At 39.2% G+C, this 20,679-nt stretch overlaps 1 protein-coding gene across 1 annotated transcript; it reads right to left on the bottom strand.

Annotated features, from left to right (window-relative positions):
* Positions 1 to 2,479: 2,479 nt before the first annotated feature.
* On the bottom strand, positions 2,480 to 9,858 carry LOC308685599 (uncharacterized protein). The gene is made up of 8 exons (XM_081357480.1): positions 9,791 to 9,858; positions 8,985 to 9,084; positions 8,814 to 8,894; positions 8,628 to 8,687; positions 8,241 to 8,288; positions 4,128 to 4,149; positions 3,935 to 4,041; positions 2,480 to 3,837 (listed from the first exon to the last, which is right to left on the bottom strand). The coding sequence occupies exons 1-8, from the start codon at positions 9,818 to 9,820 to the stop codon at positions 3,806 to 3,808; spliced, it is 480 nt and encodes a 159-aa protein (XP_081213606.1). The 5' UTR covers positions 9,821 to 9,858; the 3' UTR covers positions 2,480 to 3,805.
* Between the last annotated feature and the right edge of the window lie 10,821 nt (positions 9,859 to 20,679).

The following is a 20,679-nucleotide window of genomic DNA, read 5'->3' as shown; positions in this document are numbered from 1 at the left end:
GTAGTTGTCCTCCTCTTCAGTGCATCTTCCATCTTCTTGACCTCTTGTATCAGAGCATTTTTTGCATGCCTGGCAGCATCTGCATTTAAAAAGCATCTGAGACAAAACATGCAGAAAAAATGGTCTACAGGGTGGGCCATTTATATGGATACACCGTAATAACATGGGAATGGTTGGTGATATTAAAGTCCTGTTTGTGGCACATTAGTATATGTGAGGGGGCAAACTCCTCAAGATGGGTGGTGACCATGGTGGCCATTTAGAAGTCGGCCATCTTGGATACAACTTTTGTTTTTTCAATAGGAAGAGGGCCATGTGACACATCAAACTTATTGGTAATGTCACAAGAAAAACAATGGTGTGCTTGGTTTCAACGTAACTTTATTCGTTCATGAGTTATTTACAAGTTTCTGACCACTTATAAAATGTGTTCAATGTGCTGCCCATTGTGTTGGATTGTCAATGCAACCCTGTTCTCCCACTCTTCACACACTGATAGCAACACCGCAGGAGAAATGCCAGCACAGGCATCCAGTATCCGTAGTTTCAGGTGCTGCACATCTCGTATCTTCACACCATAGACAATTGCCTTCAGATGACCCCAAAGATAAAAGTCTAAGGGGGTCAGATCGGGAGACCTTGGGGGCCATTCAGTGTGTGAAGAGTGGGAGAACAGGGTTGCATTGACAATCCAACACAATGGGCAGCACATTGAACACATTTTATAAGTGGTCAGAAACTTGTAAATAACTCATGAACGAATAAAGTTACGTTGAAACCAAGCACACCATTGTTTTTCTTGTGACATTACCAATACGTTTGATGTGTCACATGGCCCTCTTCCTATTGAAAAAACAAAAGTTGTATCCAAGATGGCCGACTTCTAAATGGCCACCATGGTCACCACCCATCTTGAGGAGTTTGCCCCCTCACATATACTAATGTGCCACAAACAGGACTTTAATATCACCAACCATTCCCATGTTATTACGGTGTATCCATATAAATGGCCCACCCTGTATTTTATACAAATGTTACATGGTCATTATACAGGTATATCAAAGTTGCCAGTTGTCATCTTGTAATGAAAATAAGATAACCTATCTATCATCATACCCATCAAACATCATTTATCTGTATACTTTTTTTACATTTTTTTTTTTTTTAATTTTTGGAATCGTTTCTTAAACTAATTTAAAAAATGAATGTATTCATTTTGTTTTGCGATGAAAGTGCAACTGTCAGTGAAATGATTTACAGATGCATTCTGATAAAATTCCAAGCAGCAGTGTTATTACTTTTCTTTTTATTGGTTGCTGAAAAAAAAGTTAACAAAATAATTACCTATTTTTCTGAATAAATAAAGCCTTATTTGATGTCTCAAAACCACAGACAATTTTCATATATTGGTCAGACATAACGAATAGAAATTACAAACATGCAACTAAAATAAATAATTTTATATAAAGGCCAAATTTGATCATATATAATACAATAAGTGGTCGTTATCTGTCATCCAGTCACTTAAAAAAAAAAAAATCTTCAGAATGAAAAAACAAATTATATATATAATGTGATTGTTCTAATGTGACTAATTTGTGACAAATGCATAATGCTTCGGACGGCTTCACATTAAAACGAACGTAAATCTGCAGAAAAGCATTTCTAGCCGTTATTTTAGCATAAAAAGTTAAAGGATAATTCCGGTATTTAGCACTTTGAGTCTCTTTTCTGGTTTGTTTTGGATGAACTAGAGTGGTGGACACAGAAATGTTGACGATGGGTCCTGTCTCGACTTTTTGACTCGTTGCCTTTTTTGCCTTTGAATTGCCTTTGACCTTCAGCCTTCAGAGTAGCTGGCTATGGGCATGCACAAACATGTCCTTAAAACAACCCTTAACGTTCGTTTTCAAAACTGTGCAACTCACCGAGTGGTTAGTGGTGTTCGTTGGTGATTAAAAACAAATATATCGGCGCAATGTACGATTTCAATCCGTGTTATTTGCTATAGTGGAACTATTTTTTCAGATACCTCACAACCGCGTATAAACTTCCGCTCGATATTTGAGACTGAAGCGCAGTAATATCAACGAGCAATGAGTCCTCCAACAGAAATCAATGGGATTTTACAAAATGCCAAATAAAACACGACAGAAACTGTATTTCGCTACGCTACTTGTTTTGGAACATCAACGAACAGCACTAACCACTCGGCGAGTTGCACAGTTTTGAAAACGAACGTTAAGGGTTGTTTTAAGGACATGTTCGTGCATGCCCGTAGCCATGTAATTTGTAGTTCCATCTATAATGACACTATTGAACCTTCTTACCCCTGAACCACCATTAAACCAACCCAAACCTGTCCTAACCAACCCGTATCAACCCTCAATAGCAGCACAAGTGTTTTGCAATACATTAACAACACAATAAGTTGTACCAAACAATTATTATTTTATTTTATTTTTGAATGTAGGTACATAGTAGTTAAAGACGCCTAATACAAAGTGTGCCGATTCCACTGAGGAAAAAATAGTACTATATTTATTTGGACAAATAAAATTCTGTCAATTACAAATATCTGATACAAAAAAGACACTTACTGAATTTAGAAATCCTTTTTTTTAAAACAAAAAAATAAAACAAATAAAAAAATAAAAATGATACACAGCATCATTATAAAATAAAGTAGATATATCTGACTATAGATACATTTCTAAATAAACAGATGTGCACATACCTACAGTACACATTCACAGCATCTTCTTAACTACAGCCCTCAGTGCCTCTATAGAGTAAACTCAAATCACATTATGATCTCCTGTCACAGGAGAGGTATGTTTACTGACTCAACAAATGAAGACTTTCAAAAAAAAAAAAAAAATCTGAACTAGCCTGCACTAGTGCTGGGCGGTTTACCGGTTCATACCGAATACCGGTGTTTATTTTTGTTACGATATGAATTTTTAATATACCGCAAAACCGGTGTATGTCGCTTTAATCGGAACGCGGCGCTGCGCGACACAGTCTCACCCCTCATTTACAACACACGTCTGCGGCGCATTACGGCTGCGACAAGGTTTTATTCCGTCCTCCACGTGGTGCGTCAAAATAGACCAGGCGCCTATATTTAGCGAAGCGGCGCGGAGAGCCGCTTCTGGGAAGCTTCGATCTGAAACACAAGCATTGACTAGAATGGGCACGAGACGTGTGGGGGTGAGAGTCTTTTTTTCTTGCGGCGCGCGTGTTTTTATACTGTATTAACGTATCTGAAGTGAACTGACGGTCTTAAGAAAAGTTTCTTTGTTATTACGATTGAATCTTTCTTTATCTTTCCTGATAAAGCAGTGTTTATGAGCGTTGCTGCTTTGTGTACAGCCGTTACCGGGGAAACCACTGTTTCTGCCGCTCCTAAAGCGCGTCCTGCTGGCACCTCTTTGTAAACAGCCTTGCAAACCTGTATTATTAATATTAGTGTGGATTTTTTCTATAATATTCACTCATGACAATAAAATAGGGCATTATAAGTAAATCTACTGCACTATTTCCTCTCTCACTCAGTAGAAAATGTGGTAAACACCCATCATGCTTGAGAAAAAAAAAACACACAAAAAAAACCCGGTAAAAACCGTGAAACCGGTATAATTTAGAAAAAAAACGTGATGTTGATTTTTGGTCAAACCGCCCAGCACTAGCCTGCACTTTATGACCATCAATATAGAACTTTTTGTATTGCAGTATTTCTAATTTCATTAAATCCTTATGATAATTCACATGATGTCGGCCTTTTCCTGAGTTAAGATTTTCTTTAGACTGTCTCTGTGTCTTTTAATGGTTCTTCTGAAAAACACAATCAATACACATCCGGTCAAGATTTCATTAGTGTTTGTGTCAGTACACAGAATGACAAAAGATGAAGAGCAGATTGGTTGTTTACCTGCAGAGCTTTCATCAGATTCACCAGATTTACTGATTCTGATAAAGCAGATTGCCACGATCACAGCCAGCATGAAGACAGCAACTACCACAAATGAGCAGCCATACCTGAGGATTGGTTCAATACTTTATAACGTTCACCATGAATTCAGTTTTCACAAAGCAAATACGTTAAAAAAAGAAGATAAACTCACAAGGTTATCTGTGGCAGTTGTCCTAGGGGGAAATGGGGCAAAGCAATTAAGTCAAGTCAAGTCAAGTCAAGTTTATTTATATAGCGCTTTTCACAACACAGGCTGTATCAAAGCAGCTTCACAGCAATAAATTAGAACAATACATCAATGTTTGTTTCTAGTGGAACGTCTACGTTTGGTAATGCTGATCAATAGTATCGTTGATTGATTAATTAAATTAAATATCCCCAACTGAGCAAGCCAAAGGCAACAGTGGCAAGGAACCGAAAAACTCCATCAGGTGACCTAATGGAGAAAAAAAAACCTTGGGAGAACCCGGGCTCAGTCGGGGGCAAGTTCTCCTCTGGTGTTTATAAGCTAGAGGTCGGATTTAACTGTAAGATTAAAAGTATTATATGAATGCCTGGCTGAAGAGATGCGTCTTTAATCTAGTTTTAAACTGGGAGAGCGAGTCTGAGCAACGAACAGTATCCGGAAGACTATTCCAGAGTTTTGGTGCTAAATGTGAAAATGCTCTCCCTCCTTTGGTGGATCTGGATATCCTAGGTATGACCAGAAGCCTCGAATTTAGTGACCTTAAAGAGCGCGATGGATTATAGGGCGATAGAAGATCCGTTAAATAGACTGGAGCTAAGCCGTTTAGGGCTTTATAAGTCAGTAGCAATACCTTGTAATTAATACGGGACTTTATAGGTAACCAATGTAGTGATGATAAAATCGGTGTTATATGATCATATTTTCTTGATCTAGTTAGAACTCTAGCGGCGGCATTTTGGACTAACTGTAGCTTGTTTATTGAGGATGCAGGACAACCGGCTAATAACGCATTACAGTAATCTAGTCTCGAAGTCATGAATGCATGAACTAACTTTTCTGCATCAGAAACAGATAGCATATTACGTAGCTTAGCAATGTTTCTAAGGTGGAAAAAGGCTGTTCTTGTTACATATGAAATATGATTTTCAAAAGACAGGTTGCAGTCTAATATAACACCCAGGTCTTTTACTGTAGAGGATGAAGTAACAGGACATCCTACTATGTTAAAGTTGTATTGTGAGAGGTTTTGTGGGTGTTTTTTGAACCGATAAGTAGTACCTCTGTCTTGTCTGGATTTAATAAAAGAAAATGACGCGTCATCCAATCTTTTATATCTTTAACACTCTGTCAATTTGGATAATTTAGCGTTTTCATCCGGCCGTGATGAAATATAGATTTGAGTGTCATCAGCATAACAATGGAAACTAATTCCATGTTTCCTTATAATATTTCCAAGTGGCAGCATATATATTGAGAATAATAGAGGGCCTAACACAGATCCCTGCGGCACTCCATAGTTTACTGGAGTTATGATAGATTTTTCTCCATTTAAATAAACAAAATGGTAGCGGTCAGATAAATACGATCTAAACCAGCTTAATGCTTGTCCTTGAACACCAGTATAATTTTGTAATCGATCTAAGAGTATTGTATGATCTATAGTATCGAACGCAGCACTAAGATCAAGTAAAACTAATATTGAGATACAGCCTTGGTCAGAAGCTAAAAGTAAATCATTTGTGATTTTAACGAGCGCAGTTTCAGTGCTATGATGCGGCCTGAACCCAGACTGAAACTTTTCATAGACGTCATTTTCTTGTAAGAAAGAGCCCAGTTGAGCGGACACAACTTTTTCTAGTATTTTAGACATAAAAGGTAGATTTGAAATGGGTCTATAATTTACTAGATTATTAGGATCTAATTGTGGTTTCTTAATGAGAGGTTTTATAACAGCCAGTTTAAATGTTTTTGGAACATAACCTAAAGATAAAGACGAGTTAATAATATTGAGGAGAGGCTCTTCCACTACAGGTAACACTTCTTTCAATAGTTTAGTTGGTATAGGATCTAGTAAACATGTTGTTGTTTTAGATTAAGTAAAAAGTTTATTTAACTCTTTTTGTTCTATAGTTGTAAAGCACTGTAATTGTTCTTGCGGGGTGATAATTGAGGCTGAATTATAAGGCGCGATTGAGGATTGAACGTTTATAATTGTGGTTCTGATGTTTTCTATTTTTTCAGTGAAGAACTTCATGAAATCATTACTACTAAACTGTAATGGAATATTTTTATAATTAGCACATATTAATATATTATTAATAATAATTAGCACATATTAATATATGTTAATATAATATATATATTTCTGCATGGGTTTATTGAGGGGTATCTGAGGGTACATTTACATGACAACAGTGGACAAAAACCATCAATGTTTTTACTTTGCATTGTTTAAAAGTTTCACATACGGATGACAACATTGTCAAAACGATCCCAGTTCACACGGCTTCACGAAACAACTATACTTTTCCATTGAATATCGTGTTTAAAAGTATTTTGTAGAGTTGATTATAATGTTTTGTTGGATTATTATTATTGTTGATGTTTTCCTTTCTTTTTCTTTTTAGCTTCTTGGCCCAATAACATCTTGCAAAGGGACTACCAATGAAAATGTCTAGGTTACGACTGTATCCCTGAGAACAGGGAACGAGACAGTGCGTCGATGTGATGCTTTGGGGAACGCCTCCATGTGAACCAGTGTCTGAAACACTTACCTAATCATGGCAATCCTATTGGCCGTTGACAGCCTATGACGTCACTACTAGTGCGACCCAGAAGTATATAAGGGGCGCCTAGAGAACATGTAAACATCTTACCGGCTGAAGGGACTGTTGAGCAGGCATCCCTGAGGCATGGTGAAAGACGCAGTGTCTCGTTCCCTGTTCTCAGGGAACAGAGTTTACAGTCGTAACCTAGACGTTCCCTTTCGTTCCCCACCACCATGCTGAGGGGAGTGCACGTCAAATTTCACTGAAATGCCAAAACATTCCCCCTTCGGGTCACATACAGACTGTCAGCGACAGTATTCCCTATGGCCACTGCCCAAGCTATAAGCCTCAAAGAGGCCTCCGATACAATGAAGGCCTACCAAGGCCCCTCAAAAGCTTGGAACCAACAGCTTCCATGGAAGGGGTTCCTTTAAGGGAATATGGCCAGGGGGTCCAAAAGAATTCCCGTCCAGTCACTTTTTGAGGGGGACATAAAGTCAACCCCACATGCCACCAGGGAGGCTGACCTGGTCTATTTTACTGACCGAGTCTTGCCAACAACCTGTCTGTTTCTTAAACAGAGTCTCTTAAATTTATTTTCCTCACTTGTAGGGGAATCCGATAGGGAGGACTGCAGATAGTGGCAGTTATCGCTCATAGACTGGATCATAGAGATGGGCACCCTGGAGAGTAGAACTCACTATAGCGCTTTCTAACCCTTGCGAACGAGGAGAGTAACTCTATTCAATCCTGGATCTACACAGTGCTTCAAAGCCACTCTGAAAGGGACCCTAATAAGGGGGGGCACCTCCAGCTCTAGGGCTGATCTAACAGGGAGGCCTTGTGAGAGTCCTTCGACCTTCCGACCAGACTTATTCATACAAAATGATCCTCAGATACATTCTGGAACAATATGTTCAAACCTGATAAGAATTGACCAGGCTCTGGGCTAGAAACAGGGAGGCTGCAAAGTGATACTTGATGCCTTTGCAATGCTACGCATCCACTTGTTGGGGAGCCGCCTTCAAGGGGCTTCATCTCTGTGGGCCTCGTTGTACTTATTTAACATTGCCAACAGGCAGTGTACTCAGCAGAAGTGTTATCGACCCTTTAAAGAAAGGGGAGTACAACCTTGCGCTACCGGACTATCGAGGAGGCCTACTGTAAGGCCTACGGCTTCGAAAGTCACAGTCGTCAGCCCGGGCAGTGCTTTGGCTCCAAGGGAGCATACTCAACCTTCCCAAATGGGGGGGAATAATTAATCTGTTTCTCTACCTGAGTCTGGGTGGTGAAGGGTGATAACATACGAGTTATGGGTAGCAAAGAACTCTAAATAATGACCCTAACAAGGGGAGTACTATCAGCATGACCCTGAGGAATGTATCAGGGTCGAGGCATATTATCTTGTATTTTTTATACAAGTTTTTTATGCAATATTACTTTTATCTTTAGTTCTCTTAGCCACAGGCAACTGTGGCAAGGAAGAAAAAACTATATCTGATGATGGACTATATGAAATATGACTCACCTTTTAACTGTGTTGGATGTGTATGAACAGAGGGGTCTGCAGTAGGAACTAAGAGAAATAAAAAAATAAACTAAAATAAATGACAAGCAGCAGCTAAAAGGGAAAGTAAATGAAAAGGAAAAAACAATGTCAGATACATAGGCAGGAAAATTTGAATTTAGAACAAAAGCAGCATACAGATGGGTTTACAAATACAAATTATATCAATACTTTTGGTCCCCCGAGATTTTTGTTTTTTGTTCTCTTGTAAAAGTTTTCCTTAAAACTAGTGATGGATTTGCATACCAATATGTATTAAAGAAACATTTCAAAAGATGTTACAAAAACATAAATTATTGAAGCTGCAGAAATATATGAAAAATTTAAGAAATGAAGTATTATTCTCACCCATGGCACACTGTGTGTCTGCGAACTGTGTGCAGTTGGAAACCGTTATCTGTCCAGTTTCTATAGGTTGAGAAAAAGGATTGTATTCTCAGAGCAGAACTGAAATGAACAGCCCAGTCTGGTCTGCAAAGGCATCTAGTCTATAAACTCTGTCATGTAAACAGCGGTGAAACAGTTTTTACATACCTTCACAGCTGCGGCATTTACTACAATCCACACCAATGTAGACTCCGGGTCCTTCGGAGCAGTTCTTCACAACATACCAACCTGTAGATTTGCATTGAATGATTATTTAGTGATTAACAGTGGTCACTGCAATATATTCAGATGTATTATTATATAGTCAGTGGAGCTCACCTTCTGGGCAGTTAAAGCAGCACTGCAAATCTGGAAGTTGGAAATGGTTCTCTGGGCATGTTTCGACACATAGAGTACTGAGTGCCCCCACAAATATTGCCTGGAGTTACGAGAGTATTGTTTCAATATATAACTCTCAAATTACATATGTGAGATCTGGCTGATCACAAAACCAGTCTTAAGTAGCACAGGCATATTTGTGGCAATAGCCAACAATACATTGTATGGGTCAAAATGATTGATTTTTCTTTTATGCCAAAAATCATTAGGATATTAAGTAAATATAATTTTACATGAAGATATTTTGTAAATTTCCTACCGTAAATATATAAAACATTTATTTTTGTGAGTGAATGCAGCACAATCGCAAACATAAATGGACAACTTTAAAGGCGATTTTCTCAATCTCTGCACCCTCAGATTCCAGATTTTAAAATAGTTGTATCTCCGCCAAATATTGTACTATCATAACAGACCACACACCAATGGAAAGCTTATTTAATCAGCTTTTAGGTAATGTATACATCTCAATTTAAAAAACTTGACCCATGTGACTGGTTTTGTCGTCCAGGGTCACATATGTCTAAATCAGGGATAATAAACAGTTCAAGACAAGAAAATGGAAACCAAAAACAATTTTTGAAGAATGTAGAAAACGAAAAAAATCCCTTTCAGTCATTCAGTGAAAAGATTATATTTACATGCTTGGTAATGGTTAATTTATCATAGTTTAAACCAACCAAATAATTTTTCACAGTAGTTAAAATGTTTAGGTCGCACATAAAACAGTTCTCACACACACTTACCAAAACGTGTTTGCTGTCTGTTTGGTTCATTGTAGGTTGTAGACTGAAACAAGTGTTTCTTACCAGTGTCTTCTGTAAATCCTTTATCCTCGACTCTGCTTTTAACCAGCCAGAAACAATGACGCATTGAAGGCGTGGCCTCTAAGAGATCCTGTAAACCACTTCTATCAGTCCCTCATCTGCAGGCAGTCTATTTCAGAGCTGTGTGTGTGTGTGTGTGTGTGTGTGTGTGTGTGTGTGTGTGTGTGTGTGTGTGTGTGTGTGTGTGTGTGTGTGTGTTTGTCTTTTTTACAGTTTGTTTTTAACTGAAAGGTCTGTATGTGAGTCAGTGCGTCATCTCATATGTGATTTATATCTTCTATTCTATTCATTCCTTATTTCGGACCCTTAGGTCCATATCACAAAGTAAAAGAAAAAGAAAAGAATAACATACATACATACATTTATTAAATAGAGCAATCATTATTTAAAACACATACAAACTTGAATTCCAGTGCTTCCAGAACCAGGAGGAATACCTTGTATCACTTAATGTAGGATAATTTAAGACCATTATGTTTGTATTTCTTGAATCACCTAATCGACACATGAAATTATACATATAATTTCTTAACACTGCATGCACTAAAGTTGTCTTCACTAAACCACTAAATATGAACATTAAGCAAAATTCTTAATGCATCATTAAATCCCTATATCTAAACCATATCCACATAGTAAATTTTATCTGGCCCAGTTCCGGTCCACACAACACCCCATTTCTCTCGGCCCACATACCGCAAAGAATGACGGCCCTGTAGTGGCCAAAAAATACAAGAAAATACACCACAAACAAAATAAAATGATCATAAAAGTGTTATATTCTTGTGCTGTAATCCAAATGTTCCAGCAATCTGCACCAATACTAAAACAGGCCCAGTGTAGAGTCAGTTACGGGTTATTAATTGGCTGAAACTCAGGCCAGTTATAGTCCGTATGTGGTCCTAGTCCCAGATCTGGGCCACTACAAGGACATCATTCTTCGCGGTATGTGGGCCAAGAGAAATGAGGTGTTGTGGAACAGAGCTGGGCAATATAAAATTTACTATGTGGGAAAGTGCATTGATATGGCCCATGGTTACAAGCCTGATTTGGGCCAGATAATCAATGGACTGATCTGGGCCACACTCCTCCCACCAACATTCGGCCCTCTTGGTTTTGCCGTGGAACATGCTATGCCATTGCCACACATGGCCCAGCTCTGGCTGACAGGAGACATGCCATTGCCGACAGGAAGCCAGCAGTGCCAGCTTAAGGACACATTTATTTATTTATATATATATATATATATATATATATATATATATATATATATATATAATACGTATATAAATAAAGGTGACTTGACTTGACTATGTGTAACGGAGGCCAGCTTGTAAGAGCTGTGTACGTAAACCTCATTCCCCCGATCTAGTGATGGGTGAAACTAACCTTTTCAAAGCCAGATGGTATTTGACTAATACGTGTATCCATAGCAGACTGGTGGGAGTGGCAATTATTTGTCGCTTTTTCTTTCTTCTGTATACGCAGACAAGTTTTATTGAAAGCCCGTTTTGCCAGCGGTGAATTACCTATGTAAGGGAGGTGTGACCAAAACTCACATTATTTTGGTGCCACATGTGAGAACTTGTATTAATATTGACCTGACCTGACTTCAGGTCAATAAACAATACCATTCAAAAGTTTGGGGTCAGTGTGATTTTTTTAATTTTTTTTATTTTATTAAGAAATTAAACTTTTTTTTCAGCAAGGATTCATTAAATTAACAGTAAACATTTATAATGTTAGTGTTACAAAAGATCTCTATTTCAAATGCTGTTCTTTTGATCTTTGTTCATCAAAGAACCCTGGAAAAAAAAAGTATCATGATTTCTACTAAAATATTAAGGAGCACAACTGTTTTCAACATTGATGATAATCATAAACATTTCTTGATCAGCAAATCATCATATTAGAATGACTTCTGAAGGATCATGTGACACTGAAGACTGGAGTAATGATGCTGAAAATTCAGCTTTGATCACAGGAATAAATTACATTTTATAATATATTCACATAGAAAACAGTTATTTTAAATGGTAATAATATTTCACAATATAACTGTTTTTACTGTATTTTTGATTGATTGAGCATAAAAGACTAGTTTCATAAACATGTAAAAATATTGTCGACCCCAAACTTTTGAACGGCAGTGTATGTCACTTTGCTCACAGCTGGCTAGTCAAGTTTAGTCAGGTTTGCAATGTCTTACTCAGGTGAGTCAATATCTTAAGTTACCATGGTGATGAATTTTGCTAAAAAGAAAACTTGAACCTGATACACCACTTGCGCAAACGAATCTCAAACTTACATGAGTAGCTACGCACTGAAACTGGCTTTGAATACAGTGGTTGCATCCAAAAATCATATACTCTCTTGACTAGGCACTTATTTTGAACAAGTAATTACTTTGTGAGCACTAACTATATGAATTTGTGTAGTATGAATTAAATCTGGACGTTCTATATTCAGCATGATTTCATTATCATGTGAGCCATGTGTCAGGTTTGTCACTTTTGCCTTCTCTTTTAAGACATAATGTTTTTCACCTATTATATACAGTTCTGCTCATAAGTTTTCACACCCCTTGCAGAACCCACGACTCTTAATGCATTGTGTTGCCATCTTGAGCATTAGTGAATGTTTTCACCTAATAATTGTCTATGAGTCCCTCAGTTGTCCTCAGTGTGAGATGGATCTCAAAATCAAGCAGTCACTGCTGAAAAAAATTAAATATGTAGAAGATGCTAGGAAATCAAAGAATGTGAGGAAACTTGAGGACGTTTCTGAAGAACTGTTCAGGACAAAATATGAACAACTATTACAAAACATAAAAACAGTCATTGATCATCAGGTAACAACTCTATTAATTCAAGGGTATGCATGCTTTTTGAATTGGTTCATTTGTGTAAATTCAGTTGTTATTTTTAACTTGTGGACTACATGTCAGCATCTATGAAACAGCTTATTCAGGACAGTACTAAAAATATAGCATGCAATTTTTATGATCACACTTATTTTGTTAATATTATTAACATCTTAAATATTCTGCAAGGTGTATGTAAACTTGTGAGCAGAACTGTAGTTGGGAAGTGTGTGATTTTAGACACTGGACTCTGGGTAAAGGAGCTCATGGTAGAAGCTCACTGGCACAACCTAGAGGTCAGAGTGGAGGAAGGTGTGAGACACGTTATGGACTGAAGACATCCAGATACAGATAATAAACACAAGGGATTTTGACATGATGATCACTCTCCTGAGAGTGACCCATTCTTTCACACGTTTGTTGAAGTGTTGGAGTGGTGTCCCAATACTTTTGGCAATATAGTATAAATCAAAACTGCCTAATGTAACAGAATGAAATATTTAAGACACGAAGACGTATAGGACTGTGAAGCTTTGGGGGGTGTTGATGGACTCAATCTATTCTACACATTCTATGTTTTGATCATTGTTCTGAATCCAGATGAAGACTTTTATCTCAGCTTTTTGTTCCGAATTTATCCACATTCAAGTGTTCATAAAAAAAAGAATGCTTTGTTTAAAAATAATGTTTGTGTAAAAGCAGAGGCTCTGTTGTTTCTTTTGATATATTGTATGCTCAAATATTCATACAACAAAATATTCTGGGGGCCATGAAAGTTTTGTGAAAATTATCAAAAATGCAACTTAAAAAAAAATGCAGATGGAGAAAGAGTTAATCTTCAGCTGAGAATTCTGTCAACTCTTAAACAAAGAGGGAATCAAACTGATGCTCTCCGGGTTTCATGTGATTGGCTTCATTGCATATTTCACTACTATATACTGTAGTAGGCGACAAGAATACTGACACTATAGTGACAAGAATAGTATATCCAAATTCACAGTACTAATAAAAGAGTGGACAAAAAGTACCCAGATGAGATTCTGAAGTGGGCATATGATGAACACTTTACTATCCCATGAGGCCACAGGAGAGGATTTGTGAATGACAGTGAAGCGATGCAACTGACCCTGGTAGATCACATGATAATGACAACATGGCAAGCCCGGATTTCATTCACACTACACACATTCATACTCTAGACTTAGACTTCCTTTATTAATCCCCGAGGGGAAATTAAGGTGTTACTGCAGCAACAGAAAAGCAAGACAACACAAAAGACAAAAATAGACAATACAATCAATCAATCAATCAATAATCTCAATAACTATCAATTACAAAATACCATACAACAGCCTACTTAACATAACAAATTCAAAAGCACCTATATAGAACATACTTTTTAGTGATCGCAAAGTAATTCCTTGATTAAAATAAGTTCACACTCAAGAGAGTTTGTGATTTTGGTTGTCACTCTTTCAGTGTGAAAGCATCAACAAGGTATTTCAACAGACCAAATTACCCCAAAAGCACGAGTCTTTCCACAGCAATAATGGCCAGGTTAAATATCACTGTAGTAATATATATGTATTATGCAATGTAACTTATGTTGCGTTAATCAAAAATGTTCATTAACTTCAGCATTACTCCATTATTTGGAGTCACCTATTCCAAACTCCAAACAGGAGGGGCTCACATAGAGCGCCTGCAGATCTCCCACTCACTTGATAGATGCCAGTGCCAGCAGGAGAGCAGTCTTTAGCGAAAGTGGTTTGAGATCAACCGACTGAAGCGGCTCAAACGGTGGAAGATGGTATAGAAGGAGCTCTGGAAGGGTTCATCCTCCTGGCTCCCTTTAGAAACCGTACGACCAAGTTGTTTCTTCCTAGTGATTGGCCAGCCACCAGAGCATGATAAGCTGCTATGGCTGCCACATACACTTTGAGCGTGGATGGGGAATGGCCCGCATCCAGCAGCTCTTGTAAGAAGGAGAGTATCACTGATACCTCACTTGACTGGGGTTCAAAGTGTCTATCTGAGCACCAGCCGGAAAACACTGACCACTTCAGGGCATAGAGACGCCTGGTAGACGGGGCTCTAGCCTCAGAAATTGTGTTCCAAATCCTGTCAGGGAGGTCCCTGCGTACCCGTTGATGGGCCACACATGTAGATACACATAAATTTAGGCGAAGATGCCAGATCGTCTCGTTCGCCTGTGCGAGGAGATCTTTCCTCAGTGGGACAGGCCAGGGGACTTCGTCCATCATCTGAACCAGCTCTGGGAACCACGGGCTGGATTTCCAGAGGGGGGGACCACTAGGAGGACTGGGCATCCGTTCTCCCTGACCTGTTTGATGACCTGGGGAATCATGGAAACGCATAAAGGGGGCAACTGGGGCAGGGATGGGCCAGCACGTCCCTGCTCTTCGAAAAGAACACTGCGCAGTGAGTGTTGTTTCTCGAGGCAAAAAGGTAAGAATAGCTGATATATCCATATCAGACGGACCGTCTGAGGGTTTAGAGACCACTCGTGTTGTCTTGAGAAAGCATATCCGCACCCAGATTCTGAATGCCAGGGATATGTGCTGCTCTCAGAGAGCTCATGTTGCCATGCGGCCAGAGAAGGAGGTCTCTCGCCATGGTGAACAGGTTGCCCGACCTGATGCCACCTTAGGGATTTATATATGACACAAACGACATGTTGTCCGTGCAGACTAAGACATGCAGTTTGACAGAAATGCTTTCAGGGCCAAACAAATTGCTTTCATTTCCAGGCAGTTGATATGTAAGCTTGGAGACAGTCTTGCCCTCGTGCAGCGCACCCCAACCTAGGTTGGTGGCGTCTGTGAAAACCACTTTCCTCCTGGAGGCCACCCCCATGGTCACACCCTCATGGTCACACCCTCATGGTCACACCCTCGTTGTACCAGTCCCGAGACGGCCAGGGAATCAGGGCGCGTAAACAACCGTGATTCACCATAATGTGCAGGCTCCCCGACTGCCATGCAAGGGCCGGCACGCGGCGTTTGAGCCAGTGCTGGAGCGGTCGCATACGCAGTAATCCCATACAGAGTACTGGTGATGCGGCTGCCATGAGACCGAGAAGTTTCTGAAACTTTCTGAGGGGTGTGCGTGCGCCTGCTTTGAAGGAGGCCGTCAGCTGTTGAACAGAGAGTGCGCGCTCTGGTGTGAGTCGCGCTCTCATAGTTGTAGAGTCTATAACTGTGCCCAGAAAGATTACGCTCTGGCTGGGGTTCAGTTTGCTCTTGGATAAATTGATCTTGAGCCCCAGGCATTCCAAATGGCTGAGGATCGAAGCTCTGTGTGTCAAAAGTTCGACTGCGGGAGAACAAGCCAGTCGTCGAGATAATTCAAAACACGCACTCTCTGATGCCTCAGGGGAGAAAGCGGCGCATCCATGCACTTAGTAAATGTACGGGGTGCTAGGGACAGAGCGAATGGCAGAACTGTGTATTGATAAGCCTGCCTCTCGAAGGCGAACCTCAAGAATGGCCTGTGATGGGGGGCTATCTGGATGTGAAAGTACGCGTCTTTCAGATCCACAGTAAAGAACCAATCCCCCGGGCAAACTTGCGCGAGGATGTGTCTGATAGTTAGTTTTCTGAATGGCCGTCTCATGAGGGCTCTGTTCAGATGCCTTAGGTCTAATATGGGTCTGATGCTGCCGTCTTTTTTCGGTACTAGAAAATAGCGACTGTAAAACCCTGAATTTTTTAGCGCAGGAGGGATTAATTATTTCGCCCCTTTTGCTAACAGATTTTGTATTTCGGAGCGAAGCACATGACACATGCTGCTTCTCACCGAAGTCTCGACTACCGCCTGAAACTTTGGGGGTCTGCGAGCGAACTGAGCAGCCACCAGCAGAAAGTGCAGCCTCAGCATGGGCGGTACCCAGGCATTTGACGCACTTCGTGTGCCCGTCGGCCTTGTGCAGATGGGATCCGCACATGGCGCATGTAGAGCGAGGCATTTGAAACAACGCTCACTTAGAAAAAGGATATATATGACGATCGCCGGATGGCCTCAGGAGAACGGCGACAGGAGAGGAGCTGCTTCCGGTGAGTGAAAAGCGCTGTCTGCTGTGAATGGCTCGTTCTAGGTGAAAAAGGCTTGTTTCCTACGGCGATGGCTTCGGAGGAGACAGAGACGTGAAGTTGTCGCTGAACGAGATAAAACCTGCTATAATGATGAATTCCGGCTCTAATATAGACTTAGCCACGCCCAATTGTGCATGAGGTGCCTCGCCATTAGATGTGCAGATGCTACAGCACAGCCAATGAGTGAGCCAGACACTCACTGTGCTAGCAGTGCAGCTGCTATGCGTTTTACATAGTTGGCTTCAATAATCTGAGGAAAGGAGTTCCCCATAGCTACGCAATAAGAGCTGACCGTTCTCAAAAGGGAACGAGAGATTCTTTGTGCATTCCAGTGAATTATAAATGGAATATATTGTAAATTAAATTCGGGAGAACAGACCACAAATGTGCAGCATATGTTGTCCTTTTTCATACTTTTACAGCGGATTGCAAAGGGAAAAAAAGAAATTAATCATGAGGAAAATAAAGCAGCGACTAAAAAGAGCTCTTGCCATGGATATTCATGTTATAACATGTCACGTTAAAATACAAAGTATAACGTTATTCTCATGATGTCTGAAAATAAATCATAAAGGAAAATTGACAGCTCATCCAGTCAATCTGACAGATCAGCTTTATTTGTAGGGCAACCTTTTGATTTGAAATTATTCATTTCAGCCTTTTTTAAATGGAAGTTCCCCGAACCGGAAGTGCCACCCATTTTTCAAAACGCAGTAAGGTCGCCAGGAAAAAAGTGCTTACTCAAAATAATAAAATTAAAATTGCATTATTGCTCCGAAAGTAATTTCTGAGGTAATATTTTGGTCAATACTCAAAGGTAATGGGGGCATTGGGTCATTCAACTAAACATTCACCAATCACTCTTCATTCATGATTGATGCCCCTCCCACCTTTTTGAGCTGCTTGATACAGGGTGGGCCATTTATATGGATACACCGTGGTGGCATGGGAGTGGTTGGTGATATTGAGGTCCTGTTTGTGGCACATTAGTATATGTCATGGTCACCACCCATCTTGAGGAGTTTGCCCCCTCACATGTACTGGTGTGCCACAAACGGGACTTTGGTGTCACCAGCCATTCCCATGTTGTTGCGGTGTATCCATATAATGGCCCACCCTGTACATGGACCACCCTGTACTGTACACCACTAACTCTTATGTCAAGTTTATTAAGCAGCAAAAAAGTTCTTTCCACAGCATACAAAGTCCTCTGAGGCAAATCATGGTTATATAAGGTTATAAAATGTGTTTTTTTTTTTAGTTTGTTTTGATTCTTAATGCAAGACACAGTGGTTTAGAAACCTTACAAAAATGTGGCATTCATATACTTTAGGCATTTTGCTATAACAGCAGTAAATTATAACCTTACTTGTACCAGAAATTCACAGTTAAACCGTATCTTACATTTTAATCATATGAGCTTTAAACACTCTGGTAATATTTAACTTTAAATGGTGATGCTAACATTGAGACCAGCGCTGTTGCTACATGTCGTTGCTACTGTCAACAAAAAGAAAACTTGCCAAACAGGAATTATGTATATGGGCAAATGCTGCTGTGATAGCAATCTGTCCAAATTCTCATAGTTGTTGCTTCGTCCTATGTGAGTGTGATTTCGAATATCCAATAGTCCAGTAACTTCTTTTAGTTATAGTTTCATAAAATTAACTGGAAAATGTTATACAATCAAAAAAAAAAAGTAATTATTGCTCCAATATTGCATCACAAAAACTAACAGTCATTGTCAGAAATTACGCCATTCTCAAGAAGAAATATTCTATTACATATATTAATTATTTACTCATACCAATTGCTTAATGCACACATTTATTGCACATCTATATAAAGAAACACATTGTCACGGTGTGGTGGAGGCAGAAGAAGAAATAAAAGTTCCAATGCAAACAATATAAATCATATGGGCACATCAAAGACAGGCAGAAGGTTCACACACATAATAGGATATGGAGATCAGACAATGACTGATTGAACAGAATTGAAATAAATACAAACACAGATGACCACTGATTAACAATCACAGGTGATACGGATGATGATGATGATGATGAACTAAACGCAGGTGATACAGATGAACTGATAATGACTGTGAAGACAACATGTGATGTGATGATAGGCAGACAAGTCCAATGAAAACAAACTAAACCAAACATAACTGTGACACACATAACTTATGGATCTTACAGCTGCTGTCTTCTAACTTTAAACATAGGACCAGAAACTGCTGAAACAAAGGAGATTGAGAAACTTTCTGATTTAATCTGAATTTAAAGAAATCCCCCCCAAAAAAACTTAGCCCTGGTTTCACAGAAAAGGCTTAAGCTAGTCTCAGACTAACATACATGTTTGTGCTCTTTTAACTGAAAGCAACTGATCTTAAAATATGTCAGTGACATTTTGTCTCAAGATGCAAGCCAGTAATGTTTTTTTTCTAAGGCATGTTTATAAAAGCTAATTAAATGTCCTAATTAAACTAAGCTTCTGGCTTAATCTAAGCCCTGTCTGTGAAACCAGACCTTAGAGACTCAAATCATGTCAGACTAGATCACTGTAAGCATATTCACTCCAATGATTTAATATACACTCACTGGCCACTTTATTAGTTGTGCCTGTACAATAGCTCATTGACATAAATGTCCAATCAGCCAATCACATGGCAGCAACTCAATGAATTTAGGCATGTAGACATGGCATGTAGACATGTGCTGCGTTCCAAACCGCATACTTCCCTACTATTTAGTATGGGAAAAAGAGTAGGCGAGCGAAAAAGTATGTACGAATCCAAAAGAGTAGGCGAGAATTACCTGGGTGACGTACGAATTATCGCGAGATTCGGACTTAAGTGCGTTCCAATATGCCTACTTTCCTACTATATAGTAGGCGAAAACAGTACGTGAAGGAAGCAGTACGTTCGAAACATCAGTATTCATAAAAGAGTAGGCGAGAAGTTCCCGGATGGCTTACTTCTTCCGGCCAGATTTTTGAGTGCTCATCCGATGGATACTCTTCTATCCCAGGAGGCCACGCGAGAGGATACGTCATTATAAAACATCGCAGAGATCAGCGACGCGGGTGCTTTCAAATGTGAGTAAACACGTTCCTTTTGTTAAAATTGCATGTGTTGAACTACTGTAGAGTAAACTGTTGAATTGTTGAAGGTGTAAAGACGTTACACAGTGTAGTATAGTTGTGATTTTGCTGTAAAAACACGTTTTATTATATACAACGTTAGCTAACAGGGGAGCTCCAGTAAAGACACGTAAGTTACGTCTCTAAAGTGGATTTACATAAACAAACCATACATCAAAGACGCTTATTTTAAATGTCTATTTACATCTGACAGGAAAATCTTGAAATATCACAACATGAAATAGACATCTGAGTGAAATGTGTGCTATTATGTAGAACAAATCTATAAAGTAACTAACGTTAAACATAAGTTATCTATTTTATTTGTCCATTACTGTTGATAAATTGAGGAACATTTATGTTGGATAAAAAGTTAAAACAACCTCAACATGTAAATGTAGTGTTGAGTTCATAAATCACAGAGGTAACGTGGATCTTGTCTGGATGTTACAGGGTCAGATGAACAGATGTGTGTTTATCTGCTGGAGAGTTGTTCATGAAGCTGAATGCTGCCATCAAAGGCTTTGAGTGAGTATACTACAGAAATGAATAACAACAACTATTTCAGTTGTAGTTTATTTTCATTATTGTAATTTCAAACAGAGCTATTACATCACCTTTCTGATTCTTGATTTCTGTGCATTTGCTGCAGATCTTTTGTGGTGGAGCAGGACCTGCAAGGG

Source organism: Scardinius erythrophthalmus, assembly GCF_964197995.2.
Source record: "Scardinius erythrophthalmus genome assembly, chromosome: 25".
Taxonomy (NCBI): Eukaryota; Metazoa; Chordata; class Actinopteri; order Cypriniformes; family Leuciscidae; genus Scardinius; species Scardinius erythrophthalmus.
Note: the sequence above shows the minus strand (reverse complement) of the source record. Positions and strands in the feature narration are given on the sequence as shown.